Source organism: Gadus morhua, chromosome 4, assembly GCF_902167405.1.
Source record: "Gadus morhua chromosome 4, gadMor3.0, whole genome shotgun sequence".
Lineage (NCBI taxonomy): Eukaryota > Metazoa > Chordata > Actinopteri > Gadiformes > Gadidae > Gadus > Gadus morhua.
In genome coordinates this window covers 21459174-21481291 of record NC_044051.1, presented here as the reverse complement: position 1 = coordinate 21481291, position 22118 = coordinate 21459174, and the positions used below count along the sequence as shown (strand labels likewise).

The 22118-nt window shown below is 44.6% G+C and overlaps 1 protein-coding gene across 1 annotated transcript; it reads right to left on the bottom strand.

Annotated features, from left to right (window-relative positions):
• Positions 1 to 5: 5 nt before the first annotated feature.
• LOC115541550 (collagen type IV alpha-3-binding protein) lies at positions 6 to 20055 on the bottom strand. The gene is made up of 18 exons (XM_030353294.1): positions 19392 to 20055; positions 18658 to 18792; positions 14797 to 14913; positions 14499 to 14564; positions 11748 to 11852; positions 10029 to 10164; positions 8001 to 8084; positions 7438 to 7595; positions 5528 to 5617; positions 5283 to 5369; positions 5092 to 5184; positions 4836 to 4931; positions 4355 to 4487; positions 3673 to 3743; positions 3459 to 3587; positions 2933 to 3062; positions 2327 to 2462; positions 6 to 2162 (listed from the first exon to the last, which is right to left on the bottom strand). The coding sequence occupies exons 1-17, from the start codon at positions 19494 to 19496 to the stop codon at positions 2335 to 2337; spliced, it is 1863 nt and encodes a 620-aa protein (XP_030209154.1). The 5' UTR covers positions 19497 to 20055; the 3' UTR covers positions 6 to 2162; positions 2327 to 2334.
• Positions 20056 to 22118: the final 2063 nt, after the last annotated feature.

The window sequence follows — 22118 nt, the reverse complement described above, 5'->3', positions numbered from 1 at the left end:
CAAAGTGTTGAAATGAATCTTTATTGCCGTCCTTACATTCATTGCGCCTTCTAAACACAGGGCTGTGCCGCATTTTCTCAGCTGTGTTTTCCCAACAGCGTTAGTGTAACCGTCCACTTACAGGATTTCTCCCCTATTATTACATTCAGGGTTTAAGCTCCAGAGGAGTCATGTATCGGTTCAGTGCTGGGGCGTCCTCCTGGCGTACAGCCGGGTATCATACACCCCCGCGCGGCCCCACCCTGACCCCCCCCCCGACCCAAGGATCCTCTACCAGGATCTTAGGGTTTAAAATCAATGGGAAAAAAAGCTGTTCAGCAGATCGAAGGACATGGACACAAATCAAGATCATGAATTGGAAATTTCAGAGTATGAAATGCATCACTAAATTAATTTACATTGACTACAACATGGTAGTGCGGAAAAAAAGTGGCTAAATTCAGTAAAGCATAAAAAGTACCAGCTGAAAAATAGAATCCCTCTGAAAGGTTATTGAACTGTTTTGATTGAAGTTGTATCATAGCATTGTTTAGGGACAATGCTCAACATAACGAGTATCCAAATGGGGCCTTTTAAAGATTAAATCATGGTAAAAGCCCCGGTAACAGTGGTTCCCATCAAGCTCAAACTTGCTAATTAACGCTTGCAGAACGCTAATGAGCGAAGTAGTGGCCTCATTCAGTGTTAACGTGCATTACAAACCAGATTCAGAAGCTAATTGTTTAGAATGCTTTTGAAACGCAAGAGAGGAGTGGAAGAAAATATCCACTGTTGAGCACCATGACTCCCAAGTATGTTGACATATTGCTTCTTAAATATAAATTAACCCGGGCATTACATGACTACAGTTTGCACACATTCTTTTTTCATGACTTCATGCCAAATTTGAAATTCATTTGAGGTCTCTAGGATACTACAATGTAGCGTTTTTGAAAAACAAAGACTAACCAAAAAACTGAAGGACACCATAGTCCTGGAGAACACGAACTGTGGGGAGCTCTGAACCACGGACTGACTGAACGTAAACGTCATCCGTGTTTGTGTGTATGGTAAGTTTTAGATTTGTTGACAGTATATCTCGACTAGCCAGTGTTGAGTAAATGGCCATTAGGCACTTTCTAAAGCTTTCTCATCCTAAAGCGTTTTGTAATTCTAAGGCATTTCTTGTCAATTCTGACACAAAGCGAACGTAGACTGCGAGTGACCACAAACTATTAGAAACACAAAAAATAACATGATCGTAGCCATGCCATGTTGTCGCAACATCAGCAATAAAATAAACAAGCCAAGCAGTACATACAAGATATATCTATTGTACATTAAATATCTTATAAAACATAACCTCCTTCCATCAGTACCATATAAGCGGTGTTTTCACCAGAAGGACTAAAAAGGGTTAAAGCTCAAGCCTGGTGTCATCGGAGGCCATCCACTGACGACCTCCCTCTCCACTTGTTCCTTTGAATTAAAAATACTATTTCACCCCCTTTTACATTTAGTTGTAGGCTAAAATTAGCAGCATTATATAAAAAGCTATTGATAAAAAATATATAATCGGACACCCCATAGAGACCATGTGTCTTGAAATAACGATGAAATAACGAGATGCTCAAATGAAATGCTTTATCCATCATTCAGTAGAGAATCATGGGGGATTTGTGGGACAATTCAAAGGAGATAGTGTGTAGGCAGCTATTAAAGAGCAGTCTTTTGCAACTCCATGGCAGCTTGCATAGTATTGCCTTGAATGTCTAAAGTGTCTTCTAACCTCCACTGCTCATACTATAATTTATCCAAACTAATTTCTCCCCACCAAGAAACAATGCGACGCCATCAAGCCTAAATGCATAAACGAACACGTAATCCAAGACTAATTATTCCCATATGATGACTCATTTAGAAAAAAGTAGCAATAGGGGAAAACAAGTCATTTCCTGTGCAAAAGTACCCATCAGAGCGTGACAGAGGTGCAGCCTTCCTCCCAAAGGACGTTCACTGTAGCCACGGAGAATAACAAGAACCTCTAACAAGTAGCAAGGATGCTACGCCAAAGCTAAAGGGAGTAGAAACTACCTAGCGAGGTAGCATGGCGGGAGCGTGGCTTCATTTATCTCAGCTCGGAGCTTGGGTTCCACTTCAGTTTCCCTGCAGGGTGAGGTACACTGCAGAGAGGACACACAATAACTCCGATAAGCGATTTCAAATGTGTGAATACACAAAATGGCATGTAAAGTTTGAATGTCCGCTAATGTAGACCATCTGTGTACAATTTAATATTGTATGAGGTTGGGCTTTCTGTTTTTATATTTTTATTTCATATTTGTACCTTTATCCTTAAAAAAGTATGGGCTTTCCAGCGGTTTTCTCCTGCACGTAGGAGGTGAAGCGCTTGAGGAACTTGGGGTACTCCCTCTTGGCCACCGCCCTCAGGACCGAGGCCGGAGCCCAGCCCCCGGGGTTCACTACACAGGGAGACAAGATGGACGTCAGACAGCACGCTAATGCATTGGGCCAACGCGTCGCCTCAAGGGGCAGCGTGAATCCAAGAAAAGTAAATGCAAACACGCGTATAGAGAAAAAAAAAAGAAGAAATCTTGGATCACGCAGGTTTTCGCATGTTTCTACCCGTGCAAACACTTCCCTCGAGTTAAAATATTTGAATTTAATAATAATTTCTCGTGATACTTGGTTGTGAGGCCAATCAGCGTGAAAGAGAAAGTTATTGTTGCTGTTTGCGAACCCCCAGAGCTCTATATCTATATAATATAACATATAATATATATTGTAGATAACTTATGAATCTGCGTTGACGTCTCTGTTACTTCCACAACAAGTAAACAAACTCGTAGTGGTGGTCAATAATCAGAGTATGATATCGCACTAATGGGGATATAATACAGATATATCTATAATCAGATGGATTGATCCTTACCATTGGCGACGTATGTGATCTTACACACCAGGTTGTCTCTGCTGATCTCCTTGTCTCCCTCTGGCGGGCTCACCAGGGTCTGGCAGATCAGGCCGATGTTGATCTTGGCCCGGACACACCTGCTGGACGGCTGCGGAGGGCCGAGAGAGAGGGCCGGGTCAGAGCCTGATGCTGCAGCACACTTTTTAAAATTTGTGAATCTCTGAATTTGTCTCTGAGTCTCCTGTGTATGCATGTTAGATGGTAAATGGACTGCATTTGTACCGCGCTTCTTTAACCAGTGGCCACTCAAAAGGCTTTAAATTGCCTAACATTCACCCATTCATGCACGAACCACACACCGACGGCGGTGTCAGCCTTGCAGGCAGACAGCCTGGTCGTCAGGGTCATTCAGGGTGAGTTGTCTTGCTCAGGGACAACTCGCCATTCAGCTAGGAGGAGCCGGGGATCAAACTAGCAACCTTCCGGTTACCAGCCAACCCGCTCTACCTCCCGATGTGTAAGTGTGTGTATTTTCAAGACCTACCTGCGCGTTCTCGTGGTCCACCGAGAAGTTACACACCAGCCAGGTGTCGGGGTCGTTCTCGTTGTGCGCCGGAATCTTCCTCATGGCGGACAGATACAGGACGTCGCGCTGGGAGGCGGGCCACACGCGCTACAACGAGGCCATGAGGTTATCAGTCAGCGTTTAGCGATTATCTGGGACACATCTGGATCGTGAACGCGTGAGTAAGTCTTACCTTGTGGGCTTGGAAGACGATGATGGCGTTCTCGGATAAGGTCTCCACCACGTTGAAGTTCTCGATGGTTGCTAAAAGGTAATAAACGCAATGGTAACATTAACGATAAGAAAACATTAATGAACCATTATAATATGGTATTAGCTTAGGGGTTAGGGTTAAGATTAGGTTTAGTCATGTATCAATTAATACCTTAGTTAACATGAACACCATAATCTTTGCTGAAGGTACAGTATGTAGTTTAGTACCAACTAGCGGTGAGGTTGCCGATGGCCACCACCTGAATAGCTTCCCCTCCCTTTCAAACCACTACGGTGGCCTGTATTTTATTGTATCAGGAGTCAGTAGTTATTTTCTTTTGGCAAAATTCATTAATTTGAATCACACCAAGGCCGATTTTGGACAGAGGCCAGATTCCATCGAGCCGTCGGTTTGTTTCGATAACCTTGCCCCTCAGAGTTAGAAGCGGAACCCTCTATCGTGACACAGACATCCGAATCCACCACTGGCCAGACAGAGATCCAAATGTCCCCCGCACCGTCTCATACACGACAACGCTACTCAATAATAATCCCAAATGGGTCGTAGCAATGGAGACACCCCAAGTGTCAGCAAAGTCATCAGAAATCCTTTTTGGGCCATTCCAAAGCGCGCTCATCGTAACAGAGGTGGGCATACATACTCTCCCAGTCGTTGCGGTAGGCTGTGTCCCAGAAGTAGTTGCAGACTTCGTGGCCGGTCACACCCTTGACGGAGTGAGTTGCCTTCAGAGGGTCCAGCACAATACCGTTCTCCTCAACCTCCCTCCTGTACACCTGAAACACGCAAACACGCACAACCAGACACGCACACAAATTAGTCAATTCATACGATTCTACAATGTTTTTTGTCGATGAAATGCGTGTTCTTAAAAATATATTGTAATATTAAAAATGTACCATTGCGGTCTGTTTTCGATAGTTTAACATATTATTTTATCCAAAGCAACTTGAACTAAGTTCAGACACACGTCATTAGGAGCATATTGGGGTTAGAGGTCATCCTGCTACATGAGGCCTACGGCTAGACTGCAGACTTGGGCATCGAACCCGGAGCCTTTGGGCTGGGACACAGGCCTCGCCGTGACACTATCCCACAAATACTGACAAGACTTTTCTACACACCTTCATCTCCCCCTCCTCCACCACCAGCTGCCAGTTGGCGTCCCCGCCCATGTCCTGGAGGGAGTAGGTCATGTGGTTCTGCACCATCTCCTCCACCTGGAAGACGAGACCACCGAGACAAGAGAGAACGGGGGAGACAGGAGAGATCGGCAGAGGTTAGAACAGTTGTGAAAGCAAATGGATGAAATCATAACAAGGAACAGGAGGACAGAAATGGACCACGGCGTTAACTTAAACCATCAGGAACTGGGAATACCTTGTCAGAGTAGCGATGGGAACCAGTGGATGAGTAGAGGTCCTCAGAGGGAACTGGGATGGACCTATGTAGCCTGGTCTTCTCACAATGAGACTGTCAACAGTAAACACAGTCACGTTCTGCTCTGTACCTCGTGTGTGCAGGGTATAATGAGTATAAAGTGAGAGTGATCTCGCCGTGTCTCCATTCACCTGCTCCTCCATCAGGTCCTGCCTGTCCAGTGCCGCTTCGACTGCATCAAAAAACTCATCATCATTGATGAGGCTGTTGGGACCCTCCTGTCAGAGGGGGGGGGGGGGGGGGGGGGGTCATTAGCACAGGGATGGTGACAGTGATGATGATGATGATGATGATGATGATGATGATGATGATGATGATGATGATGATGACGATGATGATGATGAAGAAGAAGAAGACATGAGCACCCCTTCCTCACCTCGTAGTCGGGACCTCTGTAGTGGGATTTCTTCAGGTCATTGAGGGTCGACTTGTAGCCGCCTTCGATGCGACGTCTCTTCTCCATCTCCTGCAAGGAAGGGAGACCCCATTCATTGTCACTGAGAGTGATGTGAGGAGGGTCTTCAAGGGCGTGAATGGGAAAAAAGGCTGCAGGGCCGGACCAGATTCATGGGAAGGTCTTAAAATCCTGGGTAAACCAACTAGCTCCAGTGTTTTCTAAAATATTTTACACATCCCTGGCCCAAGCTTTCGTTCCATCTTGCTTCAAACAGTCTGTCATTATCCCTGTGCCAAAGAAAAATACCCCATTGTGCATGAATGATTATCGTCCTGTGGCCCTGACATCAGCAGTGGTGAAATGTTTTGAGAAGCTGATAAAGAATTGCATCAGTTCCTCCCTGCCCAGCTCATTTGACACCCTCCAGTTTGCGTACAGGGAAAACAGGAGCAGGGATGATGCCATTTGCAATCTCTTACACACCTCTCTGACCCACCATGATGAGGGGAGAGGGAATTATGTGAGAATGCTGTTTATAGATTACAGCTCGGCATTCAATACCATAATTCCCTCTCGCCTGATCCAGAAGATGAGGTCGCTGGGAATCAACACCCAAATATGTAACTGGGTTGTAATATATGTAAAATATGTAACTTCCTCACTGATCGCCCCCAGGTGGTCAGAGTAGGGGGAGGTGTAATGTCAGGACCCCTGATCCTCAACACGGGTACCCCCCAGGGGTGCGTTCTGAGTCTACTGCTCTACAACATCTACACGCATGACTGCATAGCCTCCAGCAGCTCAACCTCCATCATCAAGTTTGCTGATGACACCGTGGTGCTGGGTCTCATCACTTGCAACAACGAGCAGGGCTATCTGAACCAAGTGGCAGACCTGGTACTGTGGTGTCAGACCAACAACCTGGCCCTAAATATCAACAAAACTAAGGAAATGGTGGTCGATTTCCAGAGGAAGCAGGGCAGTGGGCTCACCCCACTCATCATTAGTGGGGAACCTGTGGAGAGGGTCCCCAGTTTATGGGGGACCCTCTCCACAGGTATCTGGGGTGCACCTCACTCAGGATCTCTCATGGTCTTTCCACACACCTGGTTTCCAAGTCAAGGCAGCGGCTATACTCCTTTCGGCGGCTGAGGAATTTCAAGGTCTCCCCCTCCATCCTGAGGACCTTCTAGATTACCCCTCCCCTCCCTGGAATATACATACAGCAAGAGGGAGAGGGCAAGAGCCAGGAAAATCAGGCAAGGCGCCTCTCACCGAGATGCTGGCCTCTTCACCCTGCTGCAGTCAGGCAGACGTCTACGCTGCCAGCTCGGACAGAGAGACTGAGGAGGAGTTTCTTTCTGCAGGCAGTTAGACGTTGGAACGGAGTGCACTCTTGCACTTTCTGTCAGTTTTTTTTTTTTTTTTAAACGACAAGGGATGTCGGTTTTTAAATTACTATTATCTATTATTTATTCAGGTTCCAGTAATATGCACAATGAATGACAGAGTGGTGACCCCTTTTAATTTCACTGTATGTAAAACGTTATTTTTGCAAACATGTGACCAATAAAACTTGGAAACTTGAAACTTGGAAACAAAAAGAAAAAGGTCTAATGAACTGCGATCCACTTGAACTTCATGGAGGTTGCTGCTATCCCAAAGAGTGGAGGTCATGCCTCCAGCAAGGTGCAGGAGGCTTTAAGGAAGCATGGACCCCATGCTGCCCTTAATACAACAGTATGGACAACGTGGACCAACTGAAAACATCTCCAACAACAACAACTTCTCTGTGTCCTCAATAGTTTTTTATCCAAAGCTTATAATCAATATTTCCGTAAGATTGCAGAGTAACTACAGCGATGTGAGGCTGTTCAGTGTGTCCCTACCTTGTCGAGTCTCTTCTGCCAGCTGTCCTCCCTCTTGACCATGAGCTCGATGCAGTGGGACAGGGTGGCCAGGATACCAGCCGTGGTGGCTTTGAATGTGATGGCTTCGCCTTTGAAGTCTATGCCATTCACCCCCTTGGGACTCACAGGCTGGAACACTGAGGGATAGGATCCCCAACAGAAGAGAGTGAGGAGAAAATCTAACTAACTTACTCTCAGACTCTCAGATGATTGATCATTTACTTACAGAAAGTCATAGTTTTTCATTTGATAATCAATATTTTGCTTGTGAAATAACTTTTAGCATTAGTAGAAAAACCTGCTCCCTGTATCTTCAGAAATGTAAATCATAACTAAAGTTCACTTTCTTTTTATTCTTTATGACCGTTGAATCGAGAATAAATATAAGCGATTGAATATCCGCCATACAAAGAAAATCAGAGATTATATGCAGCCCTAGTTAAAATAAAATAACTTTTGTCGGGCATTTTTCACATTTAAAAAAACATGGCTACGGAAAACCCTCCAGAACTCCTTATCTCCTTCCCAGCTCAAATACTCACACTTTTCCTTGCTGCCATTGTTGTTGTGAACTAACTCTCCACTCGTCCGAGGGCTTGGGAAGTCATCCTCATCCTCCTCCACCACTGAGAGATGAACAGAGGGAAAGGTTAGCAGGAAGAAGAGCGCCAGTCAGGCCGGTCTATTGTTACGGCAAGGGCCGGTTGCCGAGGGCCTGTTGCCGGGGGCCGCTCGGTGTAGGTGGCATGTAGCGACCACTGCAAGAGACTCGACCGCAGGACCCAGAGCGACGGACAGAATGACCCACACAACAATAGACCAGTGTCATCTCCAGGACAGAGAGAGAGAGAGAGAGAGAGAGAGAGAGAGAGAGAGAGAGAGAGAGAGAGAGAGAGAGAGAGAGAGAGAGAGAGAGAGAGAGAGAGAGAGAGAGAGAGAGACAGACAGAAAGGGGGGGAGAGAGCTGTAACACGGGAGAGGAAGAGTGAAAGAGAGGGAGGGCGAGAGAGAGCAGGGGATATGGAGGAGAGGTTGGTCTGTGTGTGTGTGTGTGTGGTTGGGGGGGGTTGCATGTAAGAAACAAAGGCATGGCTTCATTCTCGCTGCTCATATGCCAGCAGGCCAGTAAAGCGACAAAACAACAAGCTGTGGGCAGGCCAAGAATGAACAGGAGAGCGAGCGAGAGAGAGAGAGAGAGAGAGAGAGTGAGAGAGCGAGAGCGAGAGAGAGTGGGAGAGCTAGAGCGACCGAGAAAGAGAGGGGTCAGAATGACTGCTTTCTTAGTCAACTGTCAAGAGGCCACAAACATACATTCCAAACAAGGCTGTGTAGATGTGTTTGTCCTAAACGCACAACACGCTACAACAGACATGTGTCCTGATTCTGCTCGGCATCGGGTGAGAAACGTTTGGGCCGTCCTAATGACACAGGGCTACTGACTGTCAGTGTCTGTTGTCAGTACGTGTTTCCTTCACTAGCTTCCACTGACATGCACGACCCGTGTTGTTGCGTTGCACCATTGTGGAGGCGACACATTTCCTATTCTGACAGGGCGGTAGTACCCAGGTAAATGAACGCAGCACCCTTAAAACAAGCCTGTTAAATCCTGTTTAATTCAGTCTTTATATGAGCGATGAGACGAGCACTGCTGCTGAAGAGAAGGGAAGGCATTTTGTGTGCCAGTCCTGTTGCCAACATATTTAACGTAAAGACACATAAACGCATAGCAGAGGAAAATGCGGAGGGCTGTTATGGCTTAGCCTCCTAAGTGTACACCCTAAAGATGTACACATATTTTCCCTAAGGACACACACACATAGCTTTACTCTAAAAAACACACACACACACACACACACACACACACACACACACACACACACACACACACACACACACACACACACACACACACACCCTCCTCTCAGCATTACCCTAAAGACACACACACACACACAAATAGCCTCCTCACAGTGTTAACTTTAAAGTCCCACACACACACCCACACCCACACCCACACCCACACACACACACACACACACAGCCTCCTCATAGTGTTCACCCTAAAGACACACACATACCCCTGCTGACAGAGACCATGTGATGCTCTACACACTGAGAGCACACTAGGTGAATATGGGTGAGCATGCAAGACATAAAAACATGGCCTCACTTCAAAGATTTTTATTGGTTGGCTTTTTTATTCCTTTCTGTTTATATTTTATAAATGTATTATTATTTGTTACGCATTACAGTTTTTGTGAATTATGAAAGCCATTCAACAGATTAAAAAAAACATGGCTGCCAACTCCATTCCACCACTCAAGCTAAACACTAAACACTGTTGAAATGTTACATGTGACCCCGACCTGACCTCAGGTCAGTGCTCCTGCTGTGTGTGGACACTAACTGTTGTTCTCTACAAATCAACCAATCCACAATACCTATCCATCCTGCCTGATTCTATTCTGACCCCCAAAAGGGGCCGAAGGAAAAGCAACATGGGAATAACCAATCATCCAATCAATAACTGAGGACCTAATCAATAGGACACCTCCTCTAGTGATCCTTACCTCTGTCCCTCTCCAGGACGTCTCTGGACACGTCGGCACAGCCATCGAAGTATCGCTGCAGTGTGTCCACCTGCCTGCAGAGGATGTCCCTGAAGGTCTCCATCTCAGACAGCTTCTCCCGGAGGCTGTGGCCCTTCTGAGGAACCAGAGCAGAGCGGGGGTGGGAGCCACCGACATTATCACCCGGACATTAGCCCAGACGTCCCTCCGACCCCAGGCCCTGGGAGCCCGTCACACCGTTTAGGTCAGAACACACATTCATTTAGGGTTGCCAACTCTCTGTCGTGTCACTCACGCTTTCAGCATCAATCTCACGCGCTCACGCACACGCAAGAAATGTCACGCCAAAATCAATTTTTTGTCCCCCCTCAATTTATTTTGATGAATAGATAGACCAGGAGGAGTTTAAGGCCAACAGCTGTAACAACTATTTTTTTTTATCGGGTAAGGGTTACCAAAAAATATTTTTTTTAGTAGAGTCTCACTCCAGCCAAACTCCCAAAGTTGGCAACCCTGTTTAAATGGTGGACCTGTAGAACCCCAGCCCTAACACTAAACAACACAAAAAATCCTAATATTTACTTAATGGCAGCATTAACAGAAAAGTGATACTTATCATATCGGCGCTCAAAGACATTACATCGTATGAGGAGGTCTCTGCTGCGAGTCTGGTTAGTTGTTTTTTTTATGTTGTTAACCAATGTAAGGACAGCACTTTGACCAGGGCTCTCAAGTTTTGAACTGAGTTCAGAGTGAGACTGCATACAAATGTGTCCACAGACATGGTGGCTAACGTATGATAGTAAGCATTGTTGGCCCTTAACACTAATATTCAGAAACAACACTGCCTCAAAAGGCTATTGGCTAAGCCTTAAGCAACACCAGTAGAGGCATATACATTTCCCTGAACTTTTAAACGTTGCAAACGTGCAAAAACATAATTATATATTTAAGTGGCATTCAGTGTAATGCTTAAAATATATCTGGGCCATTCAGTAGGCCAATGCTGTGGTAAAGTGTGTAAAGTATGACCAAGTGTTTCTTTCTGTTCAATGGACAGAACTTTATCAATCCCCTGTAGGAGAAATTTGCTAATGTTTGTCCCTACAAAACAATAATGGTAAAAAAAACAAAAACGAAACATGACGGTAGCTAAGTAAGTCAAACCATCCAATCTGAAGGCTCTACTTAACCACTCCCCCTACTCACTTCCACAAATGCAAAGCGAAAAGAAATGAGAATGGGAGGGCGTAGCCTAACTAGTTTGTGAACAACCCAGAGAAACGCAACGCAAATTCAAAGTGACCATGTATGACGCTATAATAAAATCCCGGACGATTTTGAAATTCCGCCACACATTTTTTCAAAGTGTCTCGAAAGAGGGCATGTCCGGGCAAAAGAGGACGTCTTGTTACCCTACGTATGGGACACCCATTTGATTCTTACCTGTTCCACTGTTAAATAGCGACGCAAATTGGTGGGCACTATCCTCGTAATTTCTCTGCGTGAGAAATACGAAGTGTGGCGTGTGAGCGTCTGGGTTGAATTGCTTGTGAGCCATGCTTTGACAATTGAAAACACTTAAAGTTAAACTAAAGAGATTTCCTGCTCTAAGATAAGCTTCCATTGGGGGAAATGGCTCTGTTATTGCCCAACCCAAGCTCCCTCTAAACCCAGCCCTGGAGTTGGAGGTGATGGGGGTGGTGGGTGGTAGCGTACTTTGGAGGAGGAGGAGGTGGAGGAGACGCCACTGTTGGCGGAGGTGAGTGACATCATGGAGCCGTGGCGCCGGAGGCTGGACTCGGAGCCGTAGCCGGACTCGGCCTGCAGGGGGCAGCAAAGACACACACATTATTATCTGTACAACAGATGCGTGAACATGATGAAGCAGTCTAAAGCCCCCTCCCCCTCTAAAGTCCCGCCTTTTCTATTCCTTCGACTGTTGACCCACCAACCCATATCCCAATGAGGTTGTTGTCTGCTTGCTACAATTGTTCCCAGAGAGACATAACGTGTCTGACGGTCTTGTTTTTAATACAACAATAGTGTTCAATGAGTTAGTGACCATTGAATAACCCAATGATTGTTTCCCTGCTTAAGAATTAGAATTTATTCATTGCTTCAGGCATCTGTGGCCTCGTTTAAACCACACATTGTTTTGTTTGCAATAAAAAGGCAAATAGTTGCGTGTAGCCACTCCTCTATGAATGATTCACTGTCATGTTATGTTCTTCAGGACAGAATGGATAACGTGACTGGAAGATGACTTTTCCGCAGGGGAGATCAGGTGACTTCCTGTTAAACTAGTCTCCTTTTCCGTCTCTTGCGTCACAGACTGCTTTGAAAATAGCCGTCGAGGGGAGGGGTCAGAGAGTAGAGAAACCAAACAGCAATGCCCTGTATCAACCGATAGAGGCCGCTTAATCCCCATCGCACGGTGTTTGTGATACAGTCAGGGGTAACTATCGGTCAACAGTCAACACTGCGCCTGTTCTAATTACTGCTGCCCTTCAGCCAACCTGCTTATACCCAAACGAACCGTGTCACCCAAACCGATAACCATCGGTAAGGCCTTCAACAGGGCTCAACCAAAACAAACAGAGCCCATTTTCATGGTAATATTCGACCGATTGAAAACGTTTTATACTAGCCCTTATGTTAATGTTTCAAACTGAATCTATAGTTATTCAAACCCACACAATGAACACACCAACAAGGCTAATAGTGTTTAATAATGAGACTTCTGGCAATACTTGCATGTAGGCTTTTGCAAAAAGCAAACAATTAATCAAGCGGCTGTTTGACAACCAAAAGAAGAGCATATTCCCAATTTATACCAAGGGAGGGGACTCCCTACAGATGAAGACACCAGCAGGGACTGCAGCTATAGCTAGAGAAAGGGGAACTTTTAATAATGCTGCTCCAAGCAATGAAGTGAAAAGAAGGAGATTGAAAAAGTCTTTAAGTTCCATATTTGATTAAAAGTAAATGGTTACTGACACAACCAGTTAAACAGAGTTGTTACTGCGGTCTGAACACTCACAGCTAAACATCTTCCACGTTTGATTATTGGCCTTAACAACATAAGCATGGCTTGCCATCACAGCAGTCATAATAGCTTCAGCATTAGCATGCTAAAGAGCCTGGACAACAGCCACTACCGAGTGTTTTGCATTTTTTCCTGGAGATTTCCACAGCGGTCTGTAGTTGAGTAATAGTCCAGGTTAGAGGGGAGTCGGGTGTGTGTGTGTGTGTGTGTGTGTGTGTGTGTGTGTGTGTGTGTGTGTGTGTGTGTGTGTGTGTGTGTGTGTGTGTGTGTGTGTGTGTGTGTGAGTCACCGCTGGGCACGGTGCAGATGGGAACGGAGGGGGGTTCTACTGAAATGACTCAGTCCCTCCTGATCTCCCCATCTGACTCATTTACAGGATTTGTAATGCTGTTAAACTCGCCTGGTACATCACAGTGTAAAATCAGCCTCAGTCGCACAACATTTGAGACCTGTGCAAGTGCTGTGGGTGTATTCCACTTTTATTTTTTAAGTATTATTATATGACTATGGTGTTGCTAAGCTTTAGTACGCTGTAGTAATATAACAATATATATTTGAATGCAAGATCATTGTTCTGCTAAAGCTTGTTCTAGATGATATATTGCTGCCTGCGTATTACAGATGGGTCAGGTGATCAATGGACAGGAACCATAATTGGATGAGCAGTCCTGAGCTTGCGAGACGCGCTTAGCCTAAAAGAGCTAAGCTACCATGTCCTGCGTACGTCGTCTCTGGGCCGCAGGGCAGGCCACAAAAGAAATGTCACCTTTGTCTATGTCTATGTTGACACCTCTTGTCTAATGCACTATTCTGTATGTTTGTATAAATAATAAGACAAATGAGGGACTTATGATAGACCCCTCTACTGTCAATCAGAACTGATAGTCCTGCTCAACAATGGTCAGTGCGAGGGAATGGGGGTGGTCTGTAGTGGTGTTGATTGCGGACGCACCACTAGCTTTATCAGAGAAGCAGGTAAACTCTCTCACACACACACACACACACACACACACACACACACACACACACACACACACACACACACACACACACACACACACACACACACACACACACACACACAAAACACACACACACACACACACACACACACACACACACACACACCCAGAGGAACACAAACACACACATACACAGAGGATTACACACCCAACCACCCAGAGAAACACACATAGACACCCAGAGGAATACACACCCAACCAGAGGAACACCACCACAAACACAACCCCAGAGGAACATACACGCGTACACCTAGGGGAATTCAAACACACACACTGAGGAACACACACACATACACAACACTCACACTCGGAGGGATACACACACAAGGCTTGATGTTGGCTCCCCTATCTAAAGGGGGTCTCCGGGGTCTAAAGTCCAAGAGACTAGAGCAACCCTACCATGAGGGGGGGGACGAGGGCCACTGTCCCCTGGCCGGCCTTCTCCCTCCTTCCGTCTCGGATACTCTGGGACGAGAAGACACACACACACACACACACACACACACATGTTAAACTCACCTGCATGCCGACAAACACAAACAAACCAAATTACCAAAGGAAGATTTATAGCATGAATAAGAAGGCAGGACCATGATGAGCATCTGTGTGTGTGTGTGTGTGTGTGTGTGTGTGTGTGTGTGTGTGTGTGTGTGTGTGTGTGTGTGTGTGTGTGTGTGTGTGTGTGTGCAGGCCTCACCCTGTGCACCTCGATGGAGTCGATCCATTTGTTTCTGTGCTCAGGGTCCTGGGCCCTCAGGTACCACAAGCTGTCGTTCACGCTGATGTCCAGACGGCACTCGTCAAACTCATGGGCCTGCAACATAGAATGCATCAAACACACACACACACACACACACACACACACACACACACACACACACACACACACACACACACACACACACACACACACACACACACACACACACACACACACACACACACACACACGATTTAGTTGATGCAGCACACAAAGGCCAGCCAGACTCAGAGTTGGTGCAGTGCTCCATGCTGAGCTCTTTGCACTCAAGCATTCAGAGTTAGGGGCTCACACAGACGTGTGTGTGTAACATATGGAATCAGCTGTTGGTTCATCTCTGAAAAGTAAAAATTAAAATGAAACAAATGCGGTAGGTACCCTTCAATGTGGTAAAGCTGTCTGCTAATGACAGCCATAAGTTAAAGAGATGAACCAAAGCCTCTTCTGAGTAGTGGGGCCCAAATAAACTCCATCTGATTCTTACCCTTTTAAGGGCTCTTCATGGTGACCGAGCATAAACAGTAATAAAACCTGTGTGTGTGTGTGTGTGTGTGTGTGTGTGTGTGTGTGTGTGTGTGTGTGTTTGTGTGCGTGTGTGTGTGTGTGCGTGTATTTCTGTGTGTATGTGTGTGTGTGAGCATGTGTGTGTGTCATCTGCTTTCTATGTAACAAACCTTTGTTTAAAAGCCCAGAGATAAGAGAGAAAAAGAGAGATGAGAGAGACAGACACAGAGAGAAAGAGAGAGAGAGGCAGCAAGAGAAAGAGAGATGAGAAAGACAGAGACTGAGAAAGAGAGAGAGACAGCCAGAGGAAGAGAGATGAGAGAAAGAGAGACAGCGAGAGACAGAGATGAGAGAGAGAAAGACAGAGAGACAGAGAGAGAAAGAGAGACACAGAGAGAAAAAGAGATGAGAGAAAAAGATTAAGTAAGGTAGTATTCAAAGGGACACGATCAACAACCCTGCGAACACGGAGCAAATGACCCAGCTCGGATAATCATGTGACACACACACGCACACACACAAACACACCCACACACACACGCACACACACACACAAAGGCGTACACTAAGCCTGTATTGAATACCTCCCTGTTTTCCATCCCCAGATTACAGTAAAAACAGGTGGACTCAGGTACACACAATACGGTATGCTGATTATAACTTTATTTTGGCTCATGTGCTGTATGAGTAAAAATTTGTAGAGGTAATTTAGTAACTATAGTATAGGCTTCATTCTTATGAAAGTAATTTCATCTGCAAGATAATTAATGGATATAAAAGCATTGTCATCAAACATTATTGATGTCTTGTAAATGTAAACTGGTCACTAAGGCCTAACCAGGTCCCTAAGCCAAGTAAGAGAACCACTTTCACTCAAACTTAAATAATTGGCTTGCCAGCCATTCTGTCCTGCAGCAGCATTGAACCACACGTAGAACCACCAGAAAAAACAGAACACCTTTCATCTTTACAACCATCCATCAATCCATCCCTTTCCATTCTTCCGCACAATCTCTGTGACTCAAGGCCTGGGGAGTTTAGGAAAACTAGAATGTGATCTTTCAGTAAGAGGTAGCGCACCGGCTTCGCGGAAAGCAGCTCTAGGAATTGAGGAACACGATGCCAGGCTTTCATCACCAACGGCTGACAGCTCACGGCTGATGCTAAACCGGTTTGAGGGTTCGTGATGAAACTAGAGTAAAGTGCAGGAAGAAAAAGGAAAACAAAGGGAAAGAGAAGAGGGGTTGGTCACGTGACCAACATGCACCCAGAGCCCAGGACACGCAGCTCTATCGGGCCCTTCCTCTTTCATGGACACATTTCACAGGAAGTGACACACAAAGGGGAAGGCCACTACTTCCTCCTGATTGGTTCTCCTGATTGGTTTCTCCCCTCACAACCTCCGTTTCTGCATCACCATTCGTAGTGAGACAACACCTCTTATCTGTATAACTTCAGTTTTGGACACTTTTTTTGTGCACATGTTGAATACAAACACTTTGATAGTTTGTAGTTCATAGAGTGTGTCATAGAGTGTTTAACAGAGCATATGCAATAACTGTGTACCCACGTGTAGATTGTTGCCAAGCAACCAAAATAAACAGGTCACTTCCAAGTTGTTGTTTAAAAATGTGCGGAACCATGTCATGGTTAACCAAATAATGAACACAAGTGCCCCAAGCCTCATTAGCAAGCACTTAGTAACACACACACACACACACACACACACACACACACACACACACACACACACACACACACACACACACACACACACACACACACACACACACACACACACACACACTTACAAACACATGCAATGTGTTCCAAATACGACATATTTAGCAACAACAACGTTCATCGGACAGAGCCAACACCACCATTGGAGATGTGGAAATGTGGAGTGATGTATTTGTTTGTTGGGCCAGTGTACCAGCCCCTTAAGAGCATGCTAGTTCTTATATGATGCATATGCTGAGATGAGGTTTAAACATCAACCGTTTTAAAGCAAACACAATCGTAGAGGGACAGTTCTTAGAGCAGGCTAGAGGGTATTGGTTTGTTTTGTGGCATTTTTAGATCTTAAATGCGGCAAGACTCAATTGACTCAATCTTTGTAGGTATACACCACGAGTGAGATGGATGGATAATCAGCGTGAACGGATTCACTGTTTCTGAATCAGACCTGACAGTGAGATTAGGTTTTGGGGTGGAGAATGAACTGCTGAGCGTTGCTAATAGTAATAGCCTGATTACAAATTACTTGCCAGTGAAGCAGTTTGTGCAGATGGCTGGAGAAGGTGGTTTTTGTGTTTTGTGTACTTTTTATGTTTTGTGGCATGTAGCTCCAACAAATAACCAAAAACAAAAGCTGAATGTCAGAACATCCTTGAGATTCAAAATGCAAGACCAATAGTGTATTCAGATAAGGGTTTTCACGTGCTAAGTAATTAAACAAGTGTCTGAAGCCTTTGGGTGCACAGAATTAAAATAAATATTTACAGAGGCTAAGATAAAGCTGAACAAACAACAGACTGCTTGGCTGACTGCTTTCCAGGAACAGTCATTCAAATTGCTAAAGTAGTGCAAACGAAATGCTCCATTCAAAGAATTGCTCTATTAAGTCATTTTTATCATGCATTTTACTAGATAATAAAATGTGGTTCTGGTTGCAACTTTTCAAAAATATTTGAAAGAAAGATAATTCAATTTTAGTTGGAAACATGTCAACTTGCGGTATGGCCAAATGCACTGCATTTAGCCTCAATATAATATGATGAGGTAACAGTAGCATTAAAAAATAAGCATTGAAGAGATCTTGGGTCAAAAGAAGAGAAAACCACTACAACAGTGTTGAAGTGACTAATAAACTGCAGTCTCCACCACACTCTTCAAACCAACTGATTCAGTCCTGGTTTCCAAGATATATTTGGTGTAGGCTATTGTCAAAGAGCAGTCATATTCAGTAACTGAACTGATAATTTTGTGGTTCACTTTGTAATAATACTTAAAATGGTCAAGTTTAATTTAGAGAGTTTGGATTTCTGAGCTTTATTGTGATGCGAGAACCTTTTTTAACTTCAACATGAATAATGAGAATGATTCACTCAACATCAGCAAAAAGAAAATATCAATACTCTGTGGATATAAAAAAAATTATAGATTGATGACGTCATGAAAACAAAGGAGGTTTGTCCCTCTGGTCTACATTGACCACAAATGTTCACCAACAATCCCGAGAGGATATCGTGATATCGCGATATTTGATGATGACAACGCTGGCCGGCTTACCACGATTACAGCCTTGCTGAGGCAGAGCGACCCGCGGCATCCGTACTCTCTCTCATCTTGGGACTTGTAGTAACTCAACGTGTTGTTCTTCAGCGACACCCACCGGTCCTGCCAGCCGTGGATGTAGTTGGTCCACTTGAAAGACAGAGATCACATCTCCTGCTTAGCATGGTTGTATGACGGCGTGTAAATGAAATCACCGTTACAGCCATAAACAGCCCTGACTCACAGGGTGAAACTGGCTTTGTTAAACAGTCACCCTTCTTCCCTTAATCAGTATAATGGAGCAGGTGGGGTTCCTGGGAGATATTTCACAATATGCTGGGTGAGCAAACTGCGTTCATTTCACTTGTGAGATGAACTGGTTCCGCACTACCGAAGGGTGGGGAGGCCATCTCGCTGACTGTAGATGTAAAGGTGTCACATGCCGATGCAACGAGCTGGGAGAGGATGCTAGAATAATATTTAAACCGCATAGACTTTATGTAGGCCTATACATTGGACAGCTATAGGGTCGGTATGTATGCATGTGACAGATATAGCCTACATACACAGTTGTTATGTATACATTGGACAGAAACATGAAATATATCCTCAATAATCAAGGAGTGCAATGCATAACGTTCCATATAGTGAAACAAGTGAAGAGACCGTCCTTGCCCACTCCGTCCTACTATGCTCCCTTTGCTTCATAAATGGACCACGATGGTTTCTGGGTCACAATCTAAACTTACCTTACTGAGAATCCCACTGAACTCCACCACCCCGACCGGGTTCCCCGAGTCCAACTCCAGGTCCTCTTCAGAGCCAGAAGAGCTCCAGCTCTGGTTGTCTGACATAACTGAAGGAATTCACTGGTCGACTAGTGGGTGAACTGGGAGTGGTATACGGCGGTCGAGCCCCTGGTCATACGGCCTTCAGTGTTGGGAGTCGTTCGACGATGTAAACAAAATATAGTCCCATGAAGTAAGGTCAAGACTATTTCCGAGTGCTCCTGGAAGTGTTGGCATGGCAGTCCAGATGAAAACACAGCGATCAGCAGCCGCACAGATCTATGCCGGTGCAGGTGGACGCGAGTCAATGCTGATAACAGCCCTGTTCGATCCCAGGTCTCATGGATAAACAGTGTAATCCAACCTCACCAGCTCCAGTCCTTCTACCTTTAGCCCCACGGAGGTTCAAGTTGCCAGGTGCGTCAACGGAAATATCAAAATGATTTGCAGAAATCAATCGACAGATAGAGGTAACGACCCGTGGATCACTGGTATAACGCTACTTTGACAATTATACTGGTTCCGTACTGGTGACAGCTGTCTGTCAGATGGCCGTGTTCCCCGAGACGTCAGCGGGTGGACCGTGAGCGCGTGTGTCAGACTGGAGCGCTGCTCAGGGGCGCTGGCTGCTGCCTGACGTCATCTAATCCTTCCCAAACAGGGCAGCCAGACTCCGCCCACTCAGCCAGACTCCGCCCACCCTCAAGTCTCCTAGAATTAGATGCTACAACATTTAATTCTAAGAGGATCTTACACAGTTGTAAAACAATCATGTTCCACAGCATCGTGTGTCGTTTGTTGTAAACTAGGCCTAATAACTGGACCTCAATGATTCCGCAATGCAAATCACAGGGAAACGTACCGGAAATTGTATAGAGTAATTCTAAGTCAAACGTCAATCCAATGTGATAATGTGACATTAACCAACGAGCTACGTCCGTCCCAAATTTGACCCCAAAATAGTGCATAAATAAAAGGTGATGTTTATATATAGTTCTGTAATGGGCTTGAGAGGCTGATCGACGAATAGTTCAGTGTCATGTACATTTTTTCGGTCTAACTTCCGGGTCCCATGCCATGAGACATACGAGGGGAAACCACAAGACCCCTTTTAAGAACCACACACACACACACACACACACACACACACACACACACACACACACACACACACACACACACACACACACACACACACACACACACACACACACACACACACACACACACACACACACACACACACACACACTTTGTTTACGTTTTTTTTTCTTGTCATTGGACAAGTTAGGACAGCCAATTCAGATTAGCAGGTCTGACAGTTCGAGGGAAACAGGTTTGAATCCCCTGGAGTTTCACATAATCAGAGGGATATCTTATCACCTTAGCTCGAGGCCAGGCTAGGTCATTTGATTAAAGACAATGAGAAAAGATAAGTGTTACAGGTAGAAAGGTAATCAAATCCTTTTCCTTGATTTTGCAATTCTCTGTCTATGAATTTTATGTTAAAACTAGAGCTGTCAGTTAAACGCGTTATTAACGGCGTTAACGCAAACCAATTTTAACGGCGTTAAAAAAAATCTTTTTTTTTTTTTTTTTCTTTGGCTCAAAACAAATAAATAGTAGCCTGACTGCTATGTTCAAATGACATTTGTTCAAAGCAGTCGTTTAATTGCACTATAGGCTCTTTTTTTGTATCGTCCTGTTTTGATCAGTATATGCCAATGTTGTTATCAATAAAAAATCATTTGCACAAGGCAAGCCGATGCACTTCACCATGTTGATAAGATAATTAAAATGAGAAGAATTATGGGACAAAAAAATCAAGGGATATTTAGCATAGAAAAATAATTTGCTATTAATCACGATTAATGGTGAGTTAACTATGACATTAATGCGATTAATCACGATTAAATATTTTAATCGCTTGACAGCTCTAAAAACCAATCAATCTATTCACATTCAGATACATAATTAGTAATTATGTATCTGAATGTGAATAGATTGATTGGTTTTAACATAAAATTCATGATACATGATATTAGATATGATATTATATACCAATTTATCTCCTGACTTGGACCCTTTTCCTCATTCATTAGACCAGGATAAGTGTTTATTTGATTTGTGTACCAAAGGAGTTGTTAATGCATCCCACGCGTGCTTGTGTCGCTCTCTAGTGGTGCTTTTGGAAAATCACGGAGAGGTAGCGTGTTACCGTACACTTTTGCATTTGCGAAGCCCTCTTTATAGTCAGGGGGCCAAAACTAATATTAAAACTTTGTTGAACACTTTTTTGGAACAAGCATACAGCCTATCCAGTATTAAAGGAGACATATTATGGTGTTTTCCCAACAAGTAAACATAGTATTTGAGTTCCACAAAACATGTTTTTGAAGCTGTTTGCTGGAAATAGCTTTTAGGAAAGAAAAATCTTGCCTACCGCCTAACCTCTATAGACGGGTTTCTTGTGTACAAACAATACTAGGTGCGCGCGCAGCCAGGGGGCAAAAGCCATTTTACTGAAAAATCGCTTTTTTTTCATTGCATCACAAATCATAAAAACACTTACATAAATGTCCATGAATTTCACTCAACTTACCAGGTTTTGACGGTTGTTTTAGATGTTTCCAATATCAGGAGCACGGTCGTAATGTTAGTTAACGCTAACAAAGTTAAAGTAAAAAT